Source organism: Lates calcarifer, linkage group LG6 (genome assembly GCF_001640805.2).
Source record: "Lates calcarifer isolate ASB-BC8 linkage group LG6, TLL_Latcal_v3, whole genome shotgun sequence".
Classification (NCBI taxonomy): domain Eukaryota; kingdom Metazoa; phylum Chordata; class Actinopteri; family Centropomidae; genus Lates; species Lates calcarifer.
The window spans coordinates 10,764,807-10,790,789 of NC_066838.1; the positions used below are offsets into that span (position 1 = coordinate 10,764,807).

The 25,983-nt window shown below is 39.6% G+C and overlaps 1 protein-coding gene across 2 annotated transcripts in view; it reads right to left on the reverse strand.

Annotated features, from left to right (window-relative positions):
- The window catches only part of cntn3a.1 (contactin 3a, tandem duplicate 1), a 73,501-nt gene extending 47,819 nt beyond the window's left edge, over window positions 1–25,682 (reverse strand). For both annotated transcript variants that reach the window (XM_018666176.2, XM_018666175.2), the window contains exons 1-4: window positions 25,138–25,682; window positions 17,308–17,451; window positions 9,538–9,670; window positions 6,322–6,497 (exon numbers count right to left, since the gene is read on the reverse strand). In XM_018666176.2, coding sequence (XP_018521692.1) covers window positions 6,322–6,497; window positions 9,538–9,670; window positions 17,308–17,362 — 364 coding nt within the window. In that variant the 5' untranslated portion in view covers window positions 17,363–17,451; window positions 25,138–25,682. The remainder of the gene's footprint in view (window positions 1–6,321; window positions 6,498–9,537; window positions 9,671–17,307; window positions 17,452–25,137) is intronic.
- Window positions 25,683–25,983: the final 301 nt, after the last annotated feature.

Consider the following 25,983-nt stretch of genomic DNA (forward strand, 5'->3'; position numbering starts at 1 on the left):
GAGTGTGACAGCGAGCCAGCAGGAACAAAGCCAGAACCCTGAAACTGAAGTGGTTAAATGGAATTCAGCCATCATCTTTTTTATCATTTAGACAGGTGCCTTTCCCACTGTGACATATCAAAAAAAAGCTACAACTGTTTTTCATTCAAAACCACAAATGTCAAACTGCTGGTGGTGCTATGCAGGAAAAGTTGGTTAATCACCAAAGTCATTGGGATTCATCGTCTGTAGACCATAAATATCTGTACCAAATTTCATGGCAATCCAACTGTATGTAACTACATTCTCCATGACCATGTAAAAATGTTTTAAAGGGCACCTTCATCTGACTTCACCTATGGGTTCAGACTCTTTATTCATTAAGGTAAACAAAGGGAGGGTTTTTCCTTACACCATCTCTAGGCCATCGCTATGCCACCACGGCTAAAATGAGTCTTTTTTTCTTCTTTCTTTTTTTTAAGTAGCTTCATTTTTCCACCTGCCTCAACATACAGTATTGGCTTAGTGAGCAGGATAACCAGCTATCTGATAACATTTTAAACTATGGCTGCTCTGGCAGGGCCACTACCTGCTGAGTCAGACAGTATATCCCAGTAGCTGCAGCAGCAAGGATTCTGAACGGTTTGATGTTGTGAATTGTTTGGTTTCAGTTAATATTCTGCACACACTTGTCATCTGAATGCTGCTAAGAAATAAAATATTCTCTACAGATGGCCATCCATGATTTCAGCCTTGCTGCAAAAAACATTTGGCCTACTATTAGATGACCAAACATTTTGTGTGTACAGTATAAATGAATGACTGCATCTTGAAGTAAATCTGTATCTTAAAAAATGGGCAGAATATGTTGGATGTTGGAAAAAAAAAAAGTGAAAAAAGCTGCTTCTTTTTTTTAAATTTCTGACTAAAAGAAGGATTGTGCTCCAAATGTGTCATGTGTCAATGGAATCTTTGTTTTTTATTTTAATTCTTTTCATCATAAGATTTAAGTTCATATGCTTTTTTGATTGTAAAGTATGCACAGAATATGTTTTGAACTGCAAAACAGCTTCCTGTTACATGTACATTAGCGTGTTATATTTGCTTTGAAATCACCTAAACTGAACATAACATTAGAGTTATTTAAATAACAGTTTACCAACTACACAGGTGAACAAGCTTCCCAGCTTTGAATCACTATGGAACAACTCTTCTTATCCAGTCTTTACTACTGAGTGAAGACGCTTATATGAGGCTTCTGCCCTAAACAGGCATCTGTGTGTGGGGCTGCTGTAGGCTATAGCAAATCAAATATTTTACCATAATGAGAAAGAGATATAGGACGAGACATCCATTCCTCAGATTTAACTCTTTTCTACAAAACCAGACTCATAGATTAGAAAATATCAGAGTTGCTCAACTCACACTGAGAGTGAAGCTCTCCTGATCAATATTCCTTTGGAGTATGGTAGGGCATAAATGAGCTAGACACACTAAAAGCCAACAATGCCTGACAACCCAAGCTGTTCTGCACCCTGTGGATCATCTTATCAAGCCTATCATGGCTCTGCACCTCCATGTGCTTTGCCATGGCCGGGTTCAAGCTATTTTGAGTGTTTTCAGATCCATGAAATTGGATGTGAATTTGCATTTTTGGGCTAGCTACTCCAATGTGACCCATTGTAATGAATGAGAGGCGATTGTAGAAAGTGAAGCCATTCTGTTAGGAGTCTGAGCTTGAGGACAATTTGTGATATGGTTGGATTTGTCACCTAGCCAATGGACAAAAGGAATACAGACTTTAAAAGATTTCCTTGAAGTCCTCAAGCTATGGTTCTTAAATGGGTTATTCTGTATTTTTGATGTAAACTGACCAGTTGCAGAAAAAAAATATCTAGGATTTTATGATAACAATAACAATGATAATGATGTTAAAAATAAATAATAATAGAAAATATTAGAAAGGAAATAGAACACTGGCATAAATTGTAATCACATCTGTTAAATGATATCTACATCACTACCTTTGATTCCACACAGTGTAAAATCAGCATAAGCTCTGCTGAGGCTGGCAGGAAATTGATCATTAGTTTGGGATTTCTGATTAACTTAAGTGTTAAGTATAACTTTTAACCAGCTGTTGGCTGAAGATGAAATGCCTGGATATTATGTAGAGTTAGAGCTAGAGCTGTAGAGCTATTTTTCACTGAACCAAAGTGTTGGACTGGCAGGCTGACTAAAAATGTCATCCCTTGAGAAATAAATGAAAAGAAACTATTACAAAAACATAGCCTGAGAGGCCATAAACATGTTGGTGGAGGTTTGAAAAGAGCCTCTTCTCTTTCCTTATCATACCAAAGTCATATCTTTTTTTAGAGCTGCAAAGCTGAAATGGCCGAGGCTGTTGAAGTTGTTGATGAGTTAGTCACCTCCCACCCAGCTGTAGTCAAACCGCAAATGGGAAGAGCCTTGGAATCAGATTTAATGGTATGGCATTCACTGATTTTTTATACCTCCCACTAATGTCATCATTCTATAAGGCCTTTTCACCTAACCATTTACTTTTTCTGAATTACCTAAAAAGCTGTGGAAGTGCATTTTAATCCCTCTAAAATTCAGGAGTCTAAATAACAGAATGATGGAGACATGGTGCAAAGGCAAGAGGTAGTTCTTTAGATTCAGAATCTCTCTTTACAAAGTTGTGTTATCTTAACACTATCTTAACACTGAATTAACTTACAATATACTTGCACTCAAGACCAACTCCATTTCTCAGACTAACTAACCTTCTTGCCCAAGCTCTAGACTAATTACTAATCACCAAAAAGCTGCAGTAAGTTGACATATGTTGCAGGTAAAGCTATAAATAAATACTGGCAATTGCTGATAGATGATGAAAACACATTATCTCCTCTCATCTCATCTGTTTCTAATCTTCCCTTCTCTCTCCTCTCTTCTCTTCTGTTCTCAGAGAAGCATCATGAAGTGAACCCCTAACAGTGAGTGACACATGACATTTGAGGAGTGATAAATATCAAAGGGGCCTAATTCTTACAGAGCGCTACTGCTAGTGTCTCCTGACAATTACAACACTTTTGTGAAATGCAGCATTCAGAAAATGCCCGTTGCCCTCCTCCCTAAGAGATTATTTGAAACCGAGATTGAGCACTTAGCATCACAGTGCTGATGAGAAATGTTATTGTACCTTCCTCAGATGCTCTCTACCTCAAAACAGACTTAATTTTCACCTGAGGCAACGGCAATGAATAAAGAGTACAGAGCTAATGGAAATGAGAGAAGAAGAAAAAAAATACAAACGATAGAAATCTTGCAAAGTAATTATACAGATAAGGCAGTTGGGTTAGACTGGAGCCAGTGAGAAAAAAAATGCAAATGATGTGCAATTACAGGTCTGAATTTGATAGGAGATACAAGGGAGTCGCATCCTGCACTTCTTTCATAAATCTAGTGATTTCACCCTTCATTACACACTGTGTTACCCTTGTGGCTCTATAAGGAGCACAGCATCTATGCTGTAACATGTTCCTTCTCCAGGATAGGCAGCCGATACACTTTGCTTTTATTGCAGGCCTTGCAATCTGTTGTACAATGTTGCATCTCGCGTCAGTGAAAATCCTTTCACTTACACCAAAAATATCCCTAGGAGATTAGGAAACTCAGTCTGGCTTGATGACCAACTAGATTATTCCTTCCAGCACTCCCAGCAGGCAAGCAGAACCTTTTAAACATCTAAGTCTGTATTGTCAACAGGATCAGAACCCTTTATACTTTTAGAGGTTTAAGCCCCTACCAGATGGTAACAGAAACTGTTATATCATCCATCTTTCAGAGGATTAAAAATGTAGGCTAACTTAACTCCTATGTATGCACTACATATTCATGCAATACAAATTTGATGTTATGGGACATCATCAGTTGGTGCAAATCTAAGACATTGATCTTCAGTCCTTCATCAGCAAGGATTTTCAGGAATAAATCACAAAATACATTGTTAAAAAAGGGTATAATAATGTTTTTAGTAATGAGAATGCTATAATCACTAGTTTACATTTATTTTCTGCAGTGGTGCCTTAAGATGTTGCTTTTAGGTCTCCTGACTTGATAAGATTTTGAGTTGAATATTATTTTAGATCCTTGTATTCTCTTCATTAATGGCCTTCACCTTGGTTTTTATCTCACAGTGTTATTGCAAGACAAAGAGAGGTGCAAGCCCCTTGGTGTTTGAAAGAGCATATTGAACTACTCTGAGTTAGAGTCTGTTACAAATGACAGGATACTGACTCATAACAGGCTGCTCCTCCATGAATTATTCCCTTGACCCGAGACCCGCTCAATCACACAGCACACTTAATTAAGTTAAACCAAGAGCAATAAATAAGATGTATGACACATCAGCACTGATGCTTGTCCTCATCTGCTGACAAAAGCAGCAGGTTCCAGGTCAGGCCCAGGCGATGGATGAGACCAATCACAGTGACATACAGTTCTGGTCAGGACTCGAAAACTGATAGGAAACGTGAATAAGATCAACAGCCGGCTGGCAACTCAGGACGCCGATTTGTCCTCTATGCTGAAGATTTAATGCTGCCCTGTGACAAAGAAGCACCAAACAGTTGCGAGATGGATACCTTCAGTGCTCTCCCTGCCAAGGATCATCTCTGCGTCTGCTATGGCAGAGAAACAGACATCAGAATTCAATCTAGCTGCACCATCTGTTCACAGATATAAGGGCTGTCATTTGATATGTGCTGCCCATCAAGAGTGGAGGCCTCAAGTTCACCTTGCCATCAGAGATGCCTTAGACTCTGGTCTTATAAAATGTGATGGATGAAGGCTGTAAAGCATCAACTACACGGAGGTCTGTCAAGGCCCACCACACAATCACACAGTCTTCATCACAGGGTTGTGAGAAGTTTAGCATCACCGGGCAGAGTAAACACCATCAGTGGAGCTTTAATCAGGGTTAAAGGATGAAAAGATACCATGACATTAAAATGGCTGGTTAATTTGTGATTTCTCATTAATAAACTTAACTGTATCAGCCTGGTTGGTTTTTTTGTTAGAGAGGATCAGGTCTGACAACAGACAATTTCCAGAGAATTCTACTGGGTCATTATACTTTCAGTGAACCAGAACGTCTGATGTTTGATGAAACTTTTAGTTTCTATGGCAAAGAAAGACTGAACTGCACTCAAAAGAACTGAACTTGAATTGAGGAGAACTTAACTCAACTGGGGTGAACACAAATTGTTTAAGACAATAACACTGTATTTCTGAAATGGGGTTATTACCAATAAAAAATATTTTAAAACAACATTAAATCTATTGTAGTTTCCTCTCCTATAACATCTCATACTCATGATGGAATGTTAAAAAGGATCAAAGTCAATGCAGCTGAACCAAAAAGATAACTTTTTTAAAATTCTCCACATTCTTCTTCAAAACCTGGCAGCTACATTACCCACAATGCAACTTGACCGCTGACTTGCAGTGGCCAACGTAGCCTCAAGCCTCTAGCTTCAAGCTAGATGAAGAGTGGGCAAGGCCGCATTAAAACACTATGGGCCCTGGAGCTACAGCTCTTATAAAAAGCTAAAACCTAAGATCTAACCTGCTGACCTGTGGAAGCAGGTGTCCTCATCACAATCATTGTTTCACTTGCCAGCTCTACCACTTACTGCTTGAGGGTTTACAGTTGTTGCAACCTCAGCATTGAAATATCAATGCTTGCATTGAAATATCCTGTTACCTTGGGAATTTCTCTTATTATCTGTGATTTTTGATTATTGCATTTTTGAGCTTGACTTTCGCATTGTTTCCCAGAAAGCGTGCCTGCAGCTGAAGTAAATTTCCACTCGAACCAGGAATTGCAAAACAGCACCTAGTTCATTGGAAGATAAAGACTGGCATATCATACATACTTGTGATTGACATGAAGTGACATTTAGCCTGTCTATCACAGTGGCTTTTTTTCTTCATGTGAATTTTATCTTATTTTTTTTTCCCATTTTTTTAAGTCCTCTGGTCCTGAAGCTTAACCACCAGTACGCCCATGCAATAAAACGGCAGTGGGAGTTGGGTACAGAGGTCTGGTAAGCTTGCTTCTTTCTAAATCCAGTCCCTCAGATTTTTTTTTTTTTTCAAACATGTAGTCTTCATACCCTGGTGATGCTTACTCAAGTAACATCACTTGAGGTATTTTAGCACAAGGCTTTATAGAGCTTTTTTCATCTATGCAGTAGTGCTCCTCAAGACCTGTAAATAGACTTTGAGGAAAGTGTAAAATCAGTAGAGTTCTACTTCAAACATAGTTAGACTTACATGCAATGTGCAGACTGGCCTCTCTGCTGACGATTGTGCCAAAAGAGTTTGATGCCAGGCACTGATAGATGCCAACATCTTCCTCTTTATTCAGATGGCTGATGTGTAAGTTTCCTCCCATGAGAGTGTAACGTGACCCTGGTCTGGGCAGGATAAAAGAATCATTTAGCTTCCACCTGTGAATGCAAGCACATGACACACAACAAAAAGTCCTTAATGGAAGAAACTGAGGTTCCCTGTGTTTTGTCATACCTCTGTGCCCAATGTCTGTTAATCGGTTCTTATTAATTGTATTAGAGAGACGGATGCTGATAAAAATAAACTCAGCTACATGGCATTGAGTCTGAATAATATAAAATAAGAGACTGTCCAGTAGCCTAAACTATGACTTACCAGACCTTATTCTGGCTGAAGCAGGCATTAACAGAGATGACACAGTCTGATGTGTACTGCAGCAAAAACCAAAATGAATGCAACTGAAAAGGGAGGCAATCAGCAACAGTCATTTCAAAAACACTGCTCATTTCTATTCAGGCTTTTATTCACTTCAACCGTAAGTCTTACTCACAAATCAAATTCTGTACATTCCTCTGACATTTCCTCTCCTTTTTTCAGTCTTTTTGTCCATCAACCACAACCCCATGAGCCTTTTACCAAGAATAAAAATCCTCCCTTCCAATTATAGTGATTATCACATGGGAGGACCAACAACCAGGTCTGCTCAAACAAAACTGCTACATACAAAAGCACAAGATAATGTTGTTTCTGATTAAACCTCTTGTTTAGCGTAATACAGCAGTCCTGCAAATGTGTGCGTGTGTGTGTGCGTGTGTGCATGCGTGTGTGCCACTGTGTGCGTGTGTGTGAGAGAGAGGATGGACTTGCCAGCAATCAACTTTTAACTGCACAAGATGTCTGTGTGTCTTGATTTGGGAGGCTTATTGTTGTTCATTTTGCATAATTAAGGCTCATGTTCCAAGAAAACCTGCTGAGTTGATGATGTCGGTTCAGCCAAATTCAGCATGTGACCATAACCTAAATAATTACATAGACCACAAGTTTCAGTTTCTATTAACTGTGAACAGTAAAGAGTTTACAACAATACATGAAAAGGATTAAATTTTTCCATTTTGTTTAGCAGAAAACTTTCTAAGTATTCAGATACATTTAATCAATTCAGTGTGTTCCTGAAATTGTCTGCATTATACTCAGGCAGAGTTAGTGTGTAAATAACACTTTCATTCTCAAACCAAATCACAGTCAAAGGGAAAGAAAATGAGAAAAAAAGAAGAGCATAAACACAGACTAACAAGAAAAGTGACACTTGCAAAAGGGGACTCTCAAGAAAGAGCTTTTCATAGAAGAAATAAGGCACAATTAGGTTGAATGCTTGCTCCTCAGTCTTAATAGGATTTTCACAGCTCTCTGCAAAAAAGGAAGAGTGAGGTTTCTATTTCACATTTCTTCCTCTTTCTTTCATGGGAAAGATTTGGACAAAGAGAGAGGGAGGCAGGGTTGGGGTTGAAGAAGGAGGCGAATGGGGGGGACATATGCAGCGAAGTGGTGCTCAACAGCAGATTGGCTGATTAGATTGATTTAGTGATTTGGTGTTACAGCTGGAACTGGTCCAAGAGCTCCAGATGAAACAAATCAAGGGTCCATGGTGACAATTTGGAGAGCAAACTCTGTATGGCAGCGGTCGTTGGGTAGTCTTGGACAAATTAATTTGTCCTTGGCGACCCTGAAATAGACTTGCCTACATTCACAGCAGTGAAGAGCCACTTGGCACATGGTGTCTTGCTGCTGAACTGCACAAGGACCCTAAACCATTTCGAAACTCATTTCCAAAGCTGGCACAAGTGACCTTTGTTAAAAAAAGAAAACTGTCAAGGCGATGACAGCACTATGATGTGTGCAGACTAAACTGACAACATAGCAATATGCCCATCTGAGTAACAGTCCCATCATTGAAAGGGATAAAAGTATGATATCATAACAGCTTGTGATCAATCTGAAAATCACTTCTTAATGTGGTATATAAACTGCCACAGTTGGTGGCACTTGCTGTAATTAAAGAGCTAATTAAAGAGAAATTTGATTTGATACGAAGCCTGGCACGCTCTCAGAATTTGAACTCAGAGCTGCAAAAAAAACTTGCATGATCTGAATTGGGTTTCATTTAAAAAAGTATGACTATCCAGAGAGTGAAATAGCAACTGATTGCTTAATAAGTATTCGAGCCGATCCAGATGATAAGATCTTGTACATTCATTTAAATTTGTGCCCATTAGGCATAACACCAAGGAGCTTCAAGCTACATTAACGGCCACATATGCTGATGTTATGAAGGATCATTTCAACCTATTACACATTAAATGCTTGGCTTTGCAATTTGAATTTAATTACACTGACAGGAGTACAATAGCTATGTGGCCCATTTTGATAGATCATGAATAAATAGAGTATGTGCTTAATGCACTTTAAAGCAAATCATCGTTTGTCATTTGTTTTCATTTGTCATCATTTTAGCAGCTGAAAAACTGGGCAACAATTTGTTTCTAACACCATCCCCGTGGGACTGCTCAACCACACAGGGTCAGTGTACTGAACAAGGACAACCAACAGCTACTGTTTTTCTGCACCTCGGTCCATCAGATGATTTGTATCATGTTTATCATGTAGTGATAACCTCCAAATCAGATGCCCTGTGGCACTGTCTGTGCAGCTTCTGGACAGTGATTCTGTACATAAAACATTAACTGTGGAAGGTCTGAGGCAGAGATATGGAAAGACATCCTGTGCCACATCATTTCTGGTACGTGAAATATACTCCACTAGTGTTTTTCTTCCTCTCTCAATCTCTGTCATGATAGAAGATGAGTTTTGGTGTGTGATTCTCTTGAGTCACTTGATCTTTTCGATGGTCACTGAAACTGATGACAGGAAGCTCTCAAATTCTACAGCAGATCAATGTCCATCTGACAATGCAAATATACAAGAGACCAGCAACTAAGGCCAATTAATTCATCATTCTCAAATTAACTAAGACTGACAGTAAAACTAAGTGCCGCAGGCAGTGAGCAGCATTGAGTCCTAAGGTCCACGAATCCCGACTTTTCCCAGGGCAATGAATCCAGTCTCACTTGGTTTTTATTACAAATGTTGCACTTGAAGGCTCTAAAACTATGTGCATAAAGCTATGCTTGCAAGTGTTACCTGTAGAAGGGCTGCGGGTGTCCCTGGGCCTCACAGCTAAACACCACCTCTCTGCGATTCTCGCCAGGTTGAAGGGGAAACACCACACTGCCAGGTTGTTTGGTGAACACAGGCCTCAGCAGGACTCCACTTCCTGTGTAGGAGATCAACAAAACTACATCAGCTTTGATGTCCTGGTGAGCCTGAAAACCACTTTCAACATTTACAGGAAGCAAATAGAAAACAGTGCTGCACAAGAGGAGGTTGAATCTCTGTTTGGCATGGATCTGGATTTCTCATATTAGTCATAAAAAACTTGCTGGATCCCTGAGGTGCTGCATAATCAGCCGGTAACCTTCATAAAACTTTAATGCAAACATCTGAATGTACGGATTTGTCAGAGGCACACTGTACCGCTACCATGCTTCAGCAAAATTTCATCTAAACCCTTCAAACTTATCACCATCCTCCCAAGGGATGTCATCCCATAAGAAATCTGAAATAAAATGCCACAACAAATATTGAGAGTAATGTGGTCTCACTTTAAATCGGCCCCTCATTTGAACCATCAAAATGGTGCCCTTTGCGAATCAGACAAAGAAAAAGGCCTATAATTTCAAAGTATTTTTCAGGATACTTGAGAGAGAGGTTGTTTTGTATTTTTGTGTTCTGTGCTCTTTCAACACAGTTTGGTTTTTGTTCTGAGGAAGTGGAACAAAAATTGCATTTATTTCAAATTTCATCCAAGCTACCTACTATTACTTATAATGCGATCTTGCCATGATACAACAAATCACCAGTACTTGCAAATTGCTTTCAATTCCACTTTTACAGTGTAACTCACTGTGCACATAATGTATGCAGTGTAGAAGCTGGCTATTATTATTGTTATTACTATTATTATCATAATTATTCATCTTGTGGTGTTCTGAACGGAAGAAAAACTTTCAAGTATACAATATATAGACCACAGTACATACATTTGTACAATAACTCTAAATTCCCTGAGTGATATTACAGCATTGTTGATTCATGTCTTTGTAAGAACAAACACAGACAGCAGAATGTTGTGCAGGCAAAGCCCACAGTGACCCATGGGGTAGTCAACACTTCATTGGAATAAACATTTCTTTCTGTGATGGAAAGGGAATTCATTTGGATTTGTCAGAATACATTTGCATTTCTGTAATGATACAGAAGTGGGAAGATTCTGTAGGTAGGATAACTAATTTGTATGAGAGGCAGGTAGCCTTTTCAAGTCCCTGAAGCCCAGGGAGTACAGGTTTATCCTCAAGACTCAAAATAACTCTCTGAGAGGGTGGGGATGTTTGACAAGGGACCTTGTACACTGATTGTTCCTCTCCACAAGGATAAACCTCTCAGAAAGTTACACAGAATAAAAGGGCGCCTAATTATAATCTTTGTTAGATGAAGCGTGTCCTTCGAAGCGGAGTTGAGGGATGATTGATTACCAGAAGACTCTTCTTGTATAGTACATATTCAAACACAAATCCTCACTTGTTGTACACAAACTTGCCAGAATGATAAATCCTGCGGTAAACATGAGATGAATCATGTTGCCTTATTAAATTGATAAATGATTTAAGTTATCGAGTCACAAACATTTACATTCAGCATATTTTTGAAAAATGCTTAAATTGGGGCTATTCAGCCGGCAGTCCTGAAACCTAATCTACTTTAATACTTAGCAGAAACAAAAGACTTTTATCAATATATACAGTAGCAGCATATATAGCGATGTTTTGCTTGATGTTTTGCTATCCTTATAGTATAGGTAAATATCCTTTTAATAATAATAATGATTTAATTATTTAGCGTCACTAAATACAGCAGTTCTGTAGGTTAATGACTCAGTGAATGTAGAGAAATTAGAATAAGAAAATCCACTGCTCTGGCATATGCTTAATTTATTTTCATGACCTCCTGATTAAGATTATGAAAAAATATTGCCTGTGAGCATAACGAGTGATTCACAGTGCTTATTTAATGCGATAGACCGCTCACTTATCGTGCTGTTGCTACGCTTAAAGCACAAACAACCCCAACAGTGCAACTTGCATTACCACGACTGCAACCGCAAGCAAACACCCTAAACTCACTGAGCCATGTCAGTACAGTTCTGCATAGCCTTGGTGTGTATTGCATTCTCTGTCATTCCCTAAGTGGACTGCAGTACACAAACCTAACTCAGTGTTCAATTAATAGGGAATTAATCAACATAGATATTTGGTTGCAGCCTGTACTCTCAGTTATACCAGTGCTGGACTGACCTGATCTTTGGCAGCACCATGGCAACTGTTATGATAATGGTGAGTAAGCGTCAGAATATTGAGAAGGGATTGAGCTCCGGGGGCTGTGCCCGGGGGCTCAGTTCAAACTGATGCAAACTCTCTGAAACTCTTTCGTTGCCCTAACGGGAATGAATGTAAGATGCGGTAGGGAAATTTTCTGGCTTGCTCTCTGGTAATCAAACACAGAGGTGCTACACACTACACCAGCACTGCTCAAACTGAGATCCACAGGCCAAAGAGGGATTTATTATTTTTTCCCCAGCAAGATCTCATTGTGGTGGCATACTTTCTGGCTTGACCAGACCATGGGTGCATACTGGAAAATATATCTGGCCAAGTGATGAAAGTTTAATCAATACTTACAACAACAGATGACAGACTGTTACCCTGTTTAAGTCAAGAAGTCATGTTAAAACCCAAATTTCAAAACCTGGTTGCAGGTACAACCCTGAGCACCCCAGAGCACAGAAAGTAAAATAATGAAATAGTGCTCTATCAGAGAAGTGCACTGATCCAGAATCCTAACAGGAAGTTGACTGCACAATGCCTCAGGACAGAGATGGAGGTCATTATGAAGGGATCTTTAAAAAAAATAAGCCGCCTCCACTCATATCTGTCACCTGCTGCCAGATGGTGATATGTGCAACCATTTTCGAAGGCTCCTCAGACAACACAAGACTCAGCATCGAGGCACAAGTGGAAGGCAGAGGGAGCTGTTTTGGAGGCTGAAATAAAAACTAATCTCAAATTCAATACTAGCTGACAGCAAATGAATTCCTCCAGCTTACCTCAGCATGAATAAACAGGCACATGGGGAGTCGGCTGTGGGGGAGGTATCGGTCGTTTGTGAGGTCCCAAATCCATTCGTTTCAGCTCAGGGTTTTATGCATCAAATAAAAAAAAAAGCCAATCTTGCTTTTTAAAGCATCTTTCCCCTCTGTTCAGGCCGATAAGGTGCACCTTTAAGGTCTCTTATTCAGGGACAGCAAATGTAACTCCGGGGTGGGGTGGGGGAGTAATGTTTTGAGTAATGTATAGATTCAATCACACCTCATCTAAATATTTGAAATATCTGTGCTGTGAAACTTGTCTCTCAGGTTCCTTGAAAAACAGAGACGTTTAACTCTGAATAATGAAACAATGAAAAATCTAACATTATAACAGAATAGTAGTGGTGAGAAGCAATGAGAAGACATACTAGAAACCTGTATAAAGAAATAGAGTCAAACACAAACAAACACAATTCTTCACTGCTGTGACTTGAGCCAAGGTGTACTGTACTATACAGCAGATTCTCATTAATTAAGCTAATTACAGTTCTAGCGACACAGTCCGTAAGGAGAGGAATGTGACCAACAAATTCCCAACCAATATCCAACTATGTCACACCATTCTCCAGCTAATCAAAGCTAGTGCAACTGAAATTCAATAACAACCCTTGTATCGAGGGTATCCAATGCCATGTTCACTGGGGGAACACAGAAATTGATTAGGTCCGACTCCATATGTGGGAAAGGCAAATTAAAGCTATTTTTTGTTGTTGCTCTCTCTATATTGAATGTCTACATAAACCCAGGAACATGCTGCTTTTGAGAATGCCATTTGTCATCTAATTGTAGTAATATCCCTTCCCTTTCCTCCTCAGTATCGGTTAGAAGGTTATTTGTCACTTACCAGCTGCTGTGGTACACACTAATGGAAACATTCATCATGGTATAAAACTGTACCATAATGTTTCCAAACATAGCAACTTACAGAGCGTCTAATTTGACCATTAGTGGTTTGCATTTTCTGACAAAGTAGCATAAAGAGTGGATTCTTGTATATTGTAAATATTTCTTACAAACTGTAACTCAGAAATACTGTTAATAAAATGTAGAAAAGAATCCAAAATGTCATGTTTATTTTGTATGGAAGTAAATGTTTCATTCTTTCTGATAAATATAAATCTGATGGTAATTGTTGAGAGCATAATTACCGTCATGTCTTTGCTACTATATAAAATAATATAGGTAAAAACTTCAGATTAATGTAGTGCAACATTAATAGACTGATAACTCAAGCTTCAGGCAACAGTGACATTGAAATATGCCAGCAACAGGAGCTAACACCAGTGCTCCAGGCTACCGGGTGTATCCTGTCAAAATACATATTGCTGTTTAATTGATAGTGATGTGTTTACAAGGAATAATACACAGTACAGATCAATTATTATAGGTCTATAATTAACCCAACACGCACATTTCATTCCGGGATGAAATGAATATACAGCCAGCTATGGGAGGTGGAATCACTGGGGAATATTCCACATCTTCACATATACAGAACTTCAAAGATGCAATAAAATCCTTGCTTAAGGATTCCTAAAAGGCTTTGCCATGTTCTGATGAATCAATGAGGTAAGTCAATATTTGAAACTCCAGTCATCCCTGGAATGAACACATGGGGATATAGAGCAAAGTAAAAGTAGTTTGAAGAGATTTTAATGCTGGCCAGAAGCAGCCCTTCATTTTCACTCACTATCATCACTGTGAAACCTGCTTTAAATGAGCAGGGGTAAGTACAAGACTGTAAGTTTTGTCTTGCAAGTATTTATTTGGGGTGACAGCTGTCTGTTGTCATATTAAAGGATAGGGTCACATTCTTTAAGTTTGTCTTATACAATACTTACATGTCTATAAATACATTTAACCAGTTTTGGTCACTGTAATCATTCCTCCTGTTCATACTAGTACTATCTCCAACTACTATTTCAATATGAGTGATGTGGAACAGAATGCACAATAGTCTCTCTGCGTAACAAGTCTCTTGCAAAGTACAAAATGTACTCCTCGTGTCTGTCCAAAGAAAAAAAAAAAAGGGAACTTTGCTCTGCAGGACCAGATGTCTTCACAACCAGCATGGATACAAGGAACAATTACAGTGATCAATTACACTTGTAATCTAATATATGACCATATCAGTATTGTATTAAGACAGACTTCTTAAAATGTGAACTCATCCTTTAATGGCTTACAGATTTCTAGTAGCACAACCACAACCTCTACTGTTATTTAACGAAACAGTCCCACAAGCATTATTTGGATTTTCCTCCATGGTTGCACAACTGCTGAGCCAAGCCACTTCAGTGGCTAAATGAAAACTCATTACAGCTTTGTTGAATGCTTAGTTCTGATTGGCCAATAAACACAGTCTGAGACGAGTTATTTTTGAACACTCGTCATTTAATCACATCACTTCACTTTCAACAAGTCCTGGAGATTTTGTTGATTTTTCATCAAATCAAAACCTTTTGCCAAAAATGCATTACCTCTCTAAAACTGCAGACACCCACTCACCTAACCATGGAAGGTTTTCCTGATGTTAATTCTGAATTATCCACAAAGCACAAAACATTCGATTGCTGGTTAGAGCCTTAGCAGCAATCTCAGTGGATGTGTTTACATTTCTGTTTTCAGTGCTGCTAAATTGTACCACATCAATGCCAACTACAGATGTTTTTATGACCGTACTGCTGCCAATTACTTTTGAGCTTGTAGTGAAATGTTTGGAAATTAATATTTTGCATCAAATGATTTATGTTTTTGGCAAGTGGTTGCAAAGTGAGATAGAATATGTACAGCAAGCTTCACAGCTGGGCCTTTACTTACCTTCCTGATGCTTATTTTTTCCTAATTACCAGAACACCTTGCATTATCTCTTTGATATATTTGAGTGAGTTACTTTATTAGAAAAAACTGGACATGGTCTTGGTAATACATCTTTGTGAACGTGCTCTACTGCTCTAAAACCCATTCTGTCAGATGAAGACTGGTCTGGAAGTGCCATGCAGTGTGAAGGTCAGCTGCATCTGTGTGGGGCGAACCACATCCAGCCCTACCTCAACGCTTCTTCCGTGCTCCCTTGCTCTTTCCCATTCATTCACACAAACTCACACATACTGTACAATACATGCCCCTGCCTCGGGCCATTCAGACCCTCAGGGAGGAAGGCGGGTGGGGGGAGCTGTTTAACTCCTGGTGAACTCGCTGTGGGAATGACTTCCCCTTGGCCGCATTGCTCTCCCACACAGCCGATTCCTACTGTTTTAAGAAACAGCTCCAAGTCTGGATAAATAACCTACCTAGCAGCACCTATCTAACACCCTCACACTGTGCTTTTTCTTCCCAGTATTGCAGGTCTGCATACTAAAATGCTTATCATGTCTTTCTCAGAACACAGAGGCTTTGGAGGTCTATCGTTATATTGCACCATACTTGTCTGGCAAGCAGAGCATATGTAATGTAAGCCCATACTGAATATTAATGCTCAGTTACTCTGTGTTACCAACTGTGAGTGTGAGCCTCAAGAGTGAGGCAAGGGCTGTGCAACACAATGCTTTTCAGAAACGATTTGCCCTCTGCTCCTTTGTTAAGCACTAATTCGCTTTGAATAGAAAACTCTGAATGTGGTTTCTGCACCCCATGATTGCAGGAGTAAATTCTGTGGCTGGGATCTAGTGTGCAGCACAAACCACAGAATTGAATTGTCTCCCTGAAGCTGAGATCAGGTTATATGGCAGGATTTTCACCAATGGCAAAGGCATTCACTCGACTGTATATTTAACAGAATGCCTAAATAGGACATAATATGTGATCCAGACTTGTGATGTTGATCCTAATCCTATAGTGAGTCACAGATCCCTGAGGAAAGCCTCATTAGATATCTACTAATGTGTATTGGATTTAACGATAAGTGGTGCTGATTGCCATGTAGGCAAATTTAGGTGCCGATGTGCCGTTATGCCTTTGAAACAAGATGCACATGCACACACACGGTGACAGTCACAAGCGCACACGCATGCACACTAATTATTTTAGGTCCCAGCTGCGAGGAGGGGCTGCTGATTTGAAGCAAGGCAACATGAAAGATTACTCATTCCTCAAGATACTGTGCTCATGCAACAAAGCCCTTATTCATCTTATTCGCAGCTCCAGACTCTGACATTCTGAAGAGAACTAGCATTTGACCCTGAACATTTTGAACAAGAGAGGACAATTAGGTCTCTCATTAAAGGCAAGATCAATCACAAGATTTCTGTACTACTACCAGTACAATCTCAATTAGGGTAACAATTGAGGTGCTCTTTAAAATGAATGACTGCACATTCAATTGCTAGATAGGGCCTATCTTTCAGAGATAGAAACCTGGCTTATTCTTCTCCAACAGGATTCACTGCCTGAAAAAGAAGAGATAGCTGCTATGCGCAACTCAAAGAATGTTGATTTCCTGCCCTCAGCTGCCAATGCAAACACAACAATGTGAATCTTTCCTACCATTTGTAAAATTGGTGGAAAGCTTTGGGTGCTCTTTGCCACAAAACCTTTTCCATTTTACTTTTAAGTGCCATTGGCTGGCACCATCACAAAAAAAAATCTATAAATAACAATTCATAGCCCCTATGCTAACAACTTAAAAAGTGCATGTTTGGGAGGCTTACCTGTCAGACACCCCACCAATGACAGCAGCAGTATAAGTTTCCATAGCAACTCCATCTTAATGGTCTCAGGTCAATACAAGCTCACATCCAATCACAGGTGTGTAGAATCCTGGCTTTGTCCTTTCCAGCACTTTCACTGTTCTCCTGTCAGATGAAAAGAGACAGAGGGAGAATGCCATTAAACATTCACATAGCGTAATTGTTCATGTTTCCTGTGCAGTGACTTTTATGACATGAAACACAAGAGCATTGTAAAAAAAAATATCAATCATCCTGAAAACCCCCAAAATCTTAGCTAATAACATTTAATCTCTGTAAATACCTTTCAGGTCTTGGTGACATTTAATAGCAGCTCCATTTTGAATTTCTGATACTGTGATCGCCTGGATATAATGTATCCGTGAGAGTAATCAAGAAACCGCTCTGTCTTGTGCAAACACAGAAAATGATTTGTCCGACCAAAGCACTTACAAAACACTTGTGTGGTACAGTTTGCTTCAGTGTTCTTAACATTGCATAATAGGGATCATGTCTGCAAGAGAAACATAAGGGGTTGCTTGCTTGTACTCAAACCTGCTGAGACAAAACAAAAAAGCAAGCTGGTTGTCAGACACATCCCTAGCATGTAATAAAGCACTGTCCTGGCTCCTCGAATTCGTCTGAGCTGGGGGGATTATGTATTTCTGACATAAAGAGCTGACTGTACGCAGCGCAAAACCATTTTCGGTCTCCCGGGAGACTCACACAATTGATTTTCTCAAGGACTGAACCGTAATTTATCCCTGCTTAGACTCAAATGAAGTCTCAAAAAAAGTTGTGACATCATAATGAGACCTATTCCTCCTGTCACTGATGAACAGTGATGTATTTATTTGTCTAAATACTCTTAACACCCTCGACGTGTTGATAGCTATGATATTTTCTGATAAAGCAGCAGATAAATGTTTGCGTATGATTGGCTGGTTATGGAGTGAGAAAGGAGAGGAAATTAGCCGTTGTCTTTACTCAAACTGACTTCACCCTGGTACATTTAACTGACTGATGGCATGGTTTCCTCTGACTACACACCAATGGCATGCTGAAATAAATGAGAGGAGAAATTAACAAGAAACGTACAGTATAGTCTATCAAGAGGCAAGTGCCAAAGAAGCTGAGACTACTGAATGATTACAGTTTCATAGTTTCTCAGTTATCTGTATTCCTCTTATCTTTGCACCACTGAAAGCCATGACCGGAGCATACTGATGCTTATGTGAATATATCAACTGCGTCTCTGACACATTCGCCTACACTACTCTTCCTTCTGCGTGTACTAAACCATTAAAGGCAACACTTTTCCCCTATAAATCTCATTATGGAGATTGGGTTTAGAGTGTCATCTTAGCTCTAACTTATCTTGCAGTTATTAGGATGCAAATGTCATGAGTAAATGTTGGCTTTTAATAATAAAACAGAGAGACTTCAAATCCCTTCTTGTGCTCCTGGATATTTTTGGATTGCTCCTCCTTTGAGGGAATAATTGTGAGAGATGCGCTGAATAAATTACACACACACAATGTCTTTAAAAGACAAAAGAGGAGCCTAGAAATTCAGCAGAACTTTATATTCTAACTTATGCCATGTTATTTAAATATTTGGACAAAATCTAACATGCATAGACTATTTTAGACAATTTGTCAAGTTTTATTTTGACTACCAAAGTAAATACATACAGTATGTCACCTCAGGCTGCAGACTCAACTGTCGCTGTAATTTAACACTCATACACTTGTATGCACAATGCTTCGTGTTTTCAAAAATTGTTCAACTAATTGTTCTGTCAGCCATGTAAATGTCTGGTACACTGGTCATCTAAAATGAATTTCTGCTCACTTTACAGCACCACAACACGACCAGAACGTGTGAACTACTGAGACACCCCATTCATAAAAACAGGTATCTGTTGGCCTTTAACAGCAATCTCTTGATCTCTATTACTCACAAGCCCTGAGATGGGAGACATCAGACAGCGGGGTTAGTGGCAGGGGGGAGTGGGGGAAAAGACACCCTTTTGATCCAGAGAAGCTCAGCACCCAACACTAAGATGATGGCTAGGGGAGTCTGGAGTGTCCGTGGCAGTATTTGACTTCCTCCTCGGTACAAATTAATTACCCTTGTGACCTTAAGTGGTAGTGACAAGGCCAATGACTTACTTTCATCCCAAATTGATTCCCTCATTTGTTTGCTGTATGAGATGAAAGTTAATGATAAGGAAGGCTTTCAAACTTTTCTTTTCAAGTTCCACCCTCTTTCATGTCTCTGGAAAAAGCCAACGGTTGAAAAATGGAATATGATCAAGGCTGGAATGACGGTCCTTGCCTAAACATTTCCCGGACCAATTTGATTAAATTGCACTGCATTTAAATGTAATACAGTGGTGCTGAACTCTCATTTCATGAATGAAGATGACATAAATGGAGGACAACACACAAAGATTCGATGCAATAAATGACACAGTTTTACATACTTTGTTTATGTCTGGGTAATGATTTTCCCACTGCTGACCTTGTGATTGGCACACTGCATACAGCATCTCTGTGCCTCATATTCCAATTAGAACTCACATTTCAGCTCAAGCTTACACAAACTAGAGTAAATAAATGGTATCTGCCAAATTCAAATGCTTTGACATCAGTTTACTAAAAGTATGCCAAAATCCGGTGATTGATGTTGGGAGATCAAAACATTTTAATTAGAAGCAAGTCATGATTATGAAGGGAGATCTGCAAAATGTCAGGTGCAGCTCAGAGATGTTGTCTCTGACTTCATGATTTGTGGGTAAAATGTTCCATAAATATTTACAGTTTGAAGGAATCGTGTAAAATGCCCAAATGTCATGTTATCATCATAACCATCATTTCACATGATGTCTACTCATAAGTGAAGACGTCAATGTTACAGCACATTTTTTTTTCCTTTTGACAAAAAATGTACAGATATTTTCATAATAAATTAAAGTTACATATACAGCAGCTGAAATGCCAAGCATTTGCTCATTTAAGCTTTGCTACTTTTCTCTGCTAGTCAATTATAAATTGAATAGCATTGGGTTGTGGACTGTTGATCAGACAAAATGAGCAAGGCTACCTGGACTTCGGGAAACTGTGATGTGCGCTTTTTCATTATTTCCTAACATTTTATCCTTGGTTCCTTGTGGTGTGCAACGTATGTAAGAGATGCAGAGTATGTTACTCGAAGGCTGCAACTTCGTATATGATTAAATTGATGATTATTTTTTTGATTAATCGCTTGGTCTGTAACACTGTCATCAAATGTCTTGTCTGAACAATGACCCAAAAACCAACAATATTTAATTCACTTGTCTTGTAAGACAAGACAAATCAGCAAATTGTCACATTTGAGAAGCTGGAACCATCAAATGTTGCAGATTAATTTTTTATCAACCAGCAAATTGATTAATCAAGTAATCATTGCAGCTTTAATTCCATTCCCCAGTGCAGTAACACATGAATTTCATCTAATCACATGGAATCAGTGCCATGTACTGCAGCAGCAGAGCTGAGCACTTCCCTTCATTGGACTTTTGAGGAAATGCAGCTGCTTTGAGGGAGGTTTCAGATTTGTGGAGACAAAGCACTCCTCCAAATTTCAGTGTTGTCAAAGTGACACCTCTGTTCCTCTTCTTCTCTGACAGCGCCAGCTGGAGTTGATAAACCACAGATTGTAGTTCAGTCAGCCACAGAAGCTGACAGTGATGGCAGTTGATTGAACCCTCTCCGCTACACCCGATCTCTCCACTGCCATCAATTTTTCAGGGCTCAAAAATGTATTAATAGAAGGGTACTCCTGCTCCCTTTGGTTGAGGAGTCCAGATGAAGATAAAATTCACACTAAAATGCATGAGCAGCCCACACACACTCACACCCCCCACAACCATCACCACCAGGCTCTGAATCATGAATGAGACCAGACTCCCACACTCTGCAGGAACGAGACAAGACCAGGAAAAATGGCATACAATGCTGCATCTTTAATCACCTGAGTTGTGACTTCACTTGATCTGCAGACACCAGCTCAATCAGTGTTTTCCTGCATATGTGGCTCATCTCACGGCTCTGAGTGCCTCCAGTCATCTAAAATTCATTCTGGAGGAGGTCCTTCAGTTGAGACTAGTAGTAGCGAACGAGACATTTCCTCCTAATCCTGCATAATCTGAATCACCACACTCATGAATCAAAGATTTACATAGGAGCCCTGTGGAAAAGTGGCAGTGATAATGATATCGCCCTAATCAGATGATGGTATTTTACACTGTACACAGCTGTAAGACAGCAATTAAGATTTTCTGTTTTTTTTGTGGTCCTTAGTTATACAGCCACCAAGAACTATACTGTTGTTCTTTGAAGGTTAACAAATGTTTCTTTTTCGTCCTAGAACTGACATGGCTGTTGCTATGTGTTAAGTAGGTGCAACATCTGTTCAGATTCATAAAATATGTTTGTAGCCTCCTCTACAATTTTAACATGAAAATATTGACCGTACATCCAAAGGTATCTTGAAGGTACTTGCTGTTGCTTGTACAAACATTGAACTCAAGGGTACTTTTCAAGTTCCATAGAGATTAAAAAGTAAAAAAAAAAAAAAACAACTACCTCAACTACCCCCTGCCAGTCTTGCTCTCCAAGAATCTGTGTAGCTATAACCAATAAGCTCAAAACTTGAGCTGCTATATGTGCTAGCCCATTTCTTTTTTTTTCTCCTTCCTCACAAATGGCACACCATGGGAGTCATGGGAAGTGCCAACGTATTCCCCAGCCAAGATTCTACCTCAAATAGTGGCACAAGACAAAGAGACTAATGGTGTTTTGATCTAAGCACACAAGCCGCAGGCATGACATAACACATGCCAGCTTCTTCATTTCTCCAGACCGCACCAGGGGCGCTCCACGAAACGCTCATCCCATTCTCCCCCTGGGACAACACCAACTGAGTGTGTTGAAAGGTTCTTCCTGCTTTGCACGCATGCTCCGTGCCCAAGTTGCAATGTAATGAGTGTGGTATATGGTAATAATTTACACACCATTATAGATCTCTGCATCAAAAATTCAGCTAGTGGGTTTCTGAACATCCGTTATCAAAGCATCATTGATTGAATGGTTAAACCTCAAGCAATGCACTCATTATACATACCCTAAGATAACCAACAGATGTAAGTGAGCTGATATTTTTATTACCATTAGAGATAACCTAAATGTGGTGAGAGTGGCCTAGATTTTAATCACTCTAATTGGGCACCTGCAGCAAACATACTGTGTACTTGTCTTATAACTGATGCTAGCTCTGACTAATTCTTTCTTTTTTTAGGCACAAGTGGTTGACAGTGCCAGTGCACCTGTCTTTACTAAGGCAGTAATTAAGGATCCCATTAGGATTTAAGAGCCTGCCAGTTAATAGTTCCTTAAATACACAGATTTAGGTCTTTGGTGGAACATTGGTTGAACTCAGCAGTTATCATGGGATGTAATTTTAAGTCCATGGTGGAGAAATGCAAGCTGTTATTACTTATAGGCGGATCCTCTTAAAGACTAAAAACCTCAAGTGACTGTGAGTACCGTAGCTTAAGGCATCCATACAAACTGTGGTCATGCTGGTTACAAAAAAGTCTGGAAGACTATACTGTTTCTAAACATGTATAACTTGTGGACCAATTCAAAACTATATTGTATATACAGTAAATAGTGTAGTGTTACACTACAATATTTTGACAGTTACTATACAAGACCTTGATGTATTTTCCCTTTTTATACAAAATTATGCAGTGATTCTTTATTATTAAGTTTTCTGGGCTGCCGCCGAATCCATCCAGCTGTCATCTCTATCAACACCTCATTCCAACATACCTCATTTTTCCACTGTAAACACACTCAATACACACTCAATACTCACTGAGAATTAGAAAAAAATGTGCAATTTCAAAAGAGCTATATAAGCAGTTATATGATATTTTATTATTGAAAATTTGAACATTTGACAAAAATGGAAAATAATTTGCACGATAGCATAGAACAAATATGCACTACAGACAGTCTGTGAGACGAGGGACTCATTTTACGTGATGCTTCTCTGCAGGCAGAAAATTTTGTTTATGGGTGGACGTGTCTCTGAGGATGCCACTGACTCAAAAAGAGGAGGAGGTTGGAACATGAACTTTATAGTTCCCCACTGAGCTGTGCCTGGTGTGCATGACAAAATGCAAAAACAACACATGTAGCAAAACACTAAAGTATTTTGATGGAAGGAAAATTATCTGCATTCTGATTAGTACAACTCAGCATTGTCGATAAGACATATGATCCAAAGGGCTTCAGTCTTGCACTGCTGCTGTTCAGCTAACATACATAGACAGATAAATTGTGAAATTTGGTAGGTTCACTTAAATTGTAACTTACTGTCCAGGCTGTACTTAATTGTGAATAAAGATAGAGATTATATAGCTTAACTGTGCAGGTTAAATGTTGGTGGTCAGCTGCATACCTTTTTTTGTGTCTTTGCTGTTCATAAAGAGAGGGATGAACAGCAACAACACAAAACTGAAACAGGTTTTCAAAGGAATTTTTATTGCCAATGCTTATCTGTTGAGTTAAAAATGAAACACCAAAAATCAAAAAGCACATACTGTATCAACCTTCATTAGTGCATGTGCTGTTTTTCCACATCTCATGCAGACCAGGCTCCGCTCAGTGGGATACTATGAACTTCATGTGCCATCCTCCTCCTCTTTCTGAGCCAGTGACATCATCAGAAACGTGTCCAGACCTAAACACACTTCCCCAAGGAGATGTGTAGTAGCTCCACTATTCAATCCAGCCACTTGAATAAAAAAGTAAGAAGAGTAACTGCACTCCAGAATAGTGTTTAGTGGAGGGAATTAAACCTTAGCTTTTGGTACTAACACTTATGCCCAAAGAGCATTTATCTGGCACGTTGTCAACATGAAAATAAAGAAAGTGCTCAGATTTCCCTGTGTGTGTGTGTGTGTGTGTGTGTGTGTGTGTGTTGGGGCGGGGGGGATTAGGGAAGAGATAGTTGTCAAAGGAACCCTATCCTGAGCCACATCTAATTGACTTAATAGCAGAATCATAATGTAGCGAGGCAGCTCCCTCTCAGACATATGGACACTTGATTTCATGAGGATAACTAGTCGCACGCTAAAGGACTTTAGACAATCTGAACGGCAATCAAACACGGAGCTCGGTGCAATCACAGACCGGGAGAGATGATGAGACTGGACTGAGTCCAATCCCCTGTTGATCACTGACGACAAATGAGTTCTGCCATGAGGTTTTAAATGAACAAGAATTGTTCGGTGGATTGTGTCCTCTCGCAGAAAGGATGCATGGAATAAGTGATGGCCTCAGCGATTAGAGGATGTTGTTATCTCTAATGTTGAAATTGTACAACTCAAGTGGGAACTGGAATTTCAAACCTGCGAGTTTTTCTAATAGATGTATGGCCATAAAGGCACGGGGAGAAAATATGTGCCTTGATTTTGAAATATGTGCCTACTATTGCCTGTGGGAGAACATAAATGCCTAAAAGCCCAGAGCACGACGTCCTGCATGCTGATATTTTTCGGTGAAGGTGTAAAATATAAGGTTTTGTGCTATTTTACTGTAATTATCTTCGATGCCATTAGTGGAAGTTTGTGTTGACTGACAGCCTGATGATTGCACTGACAGAAAATAAGCAATAATGGCTTAGGAATGTTGAAAATGAGAAATTACACAAAATTACAAAATATACAGAAAGCAAATACTTATAATTATTTACCTGAGTGCGTCTCCTGCGGTGTTCACTGATGTTTATCCCTTCTCGGATATCCATGTTACACCGCGCATCTCCTCACTCCTTCAGCCCACTAGCTCCCAGCATCGACTCGGCGGCGACAGTTAAGTTCGGTTTCTCCCCCCCCCCCCCGCCTCCCCCCAAAGTGCGGATGTGGTTCCCGTAGAAACGAACCAAAAACTCTGCCCTCGCCTCTTTGCACTCTTACAGACAGGCTAGCCTAAATTCTGGCGTTCACTCCTTCCCCCCATCAGTCCCTTTAGCTGTTTTCAAGAGTCGGGGTACAGTTGCTAGCAGCCCCGGTCCTCCGCTCTCCACTCACTCCGCTCTCCGGTACTAATCGTTTAGGGTATCCTAGCACCCGGGCTGATAACAAACCAAACCCGCAGCGACGGTGTCTTCTAACATGGAGTTGTGTCGAGTGAAGGTTTTTAAATTCAACTGTATAAATTCATTTAGGGAGACGAAAAGTGTGGTCTGGTCGGCGTCGGCGTTCAGTCTGAGCGTCCTGCTCGTCCACAGGATGAGGACTGTAGTTGCCTGCGCGCGCGCGGCGGCGGCAGTGGCACATGGGACATCAGATATACAGTAGGCTTGTTTATTTATTTATTTAGTTAGTTAAGTTTTTCACGCTGCAAGTTCACACCAGTTTCTCCTCATCGCCATGTCCTTAAACTAACATGGGGACATACGACTCTTTATTTAATTGTTTGTTTATTAATTTATTAAGTTATCTATTATTAGTGTGCGTCTGTTTATGGGTATTACGGCATTAAAACAATGAAAAAATGAAAAAAACGTTTGCCATTATCAGAAAGATGCACGTAAACT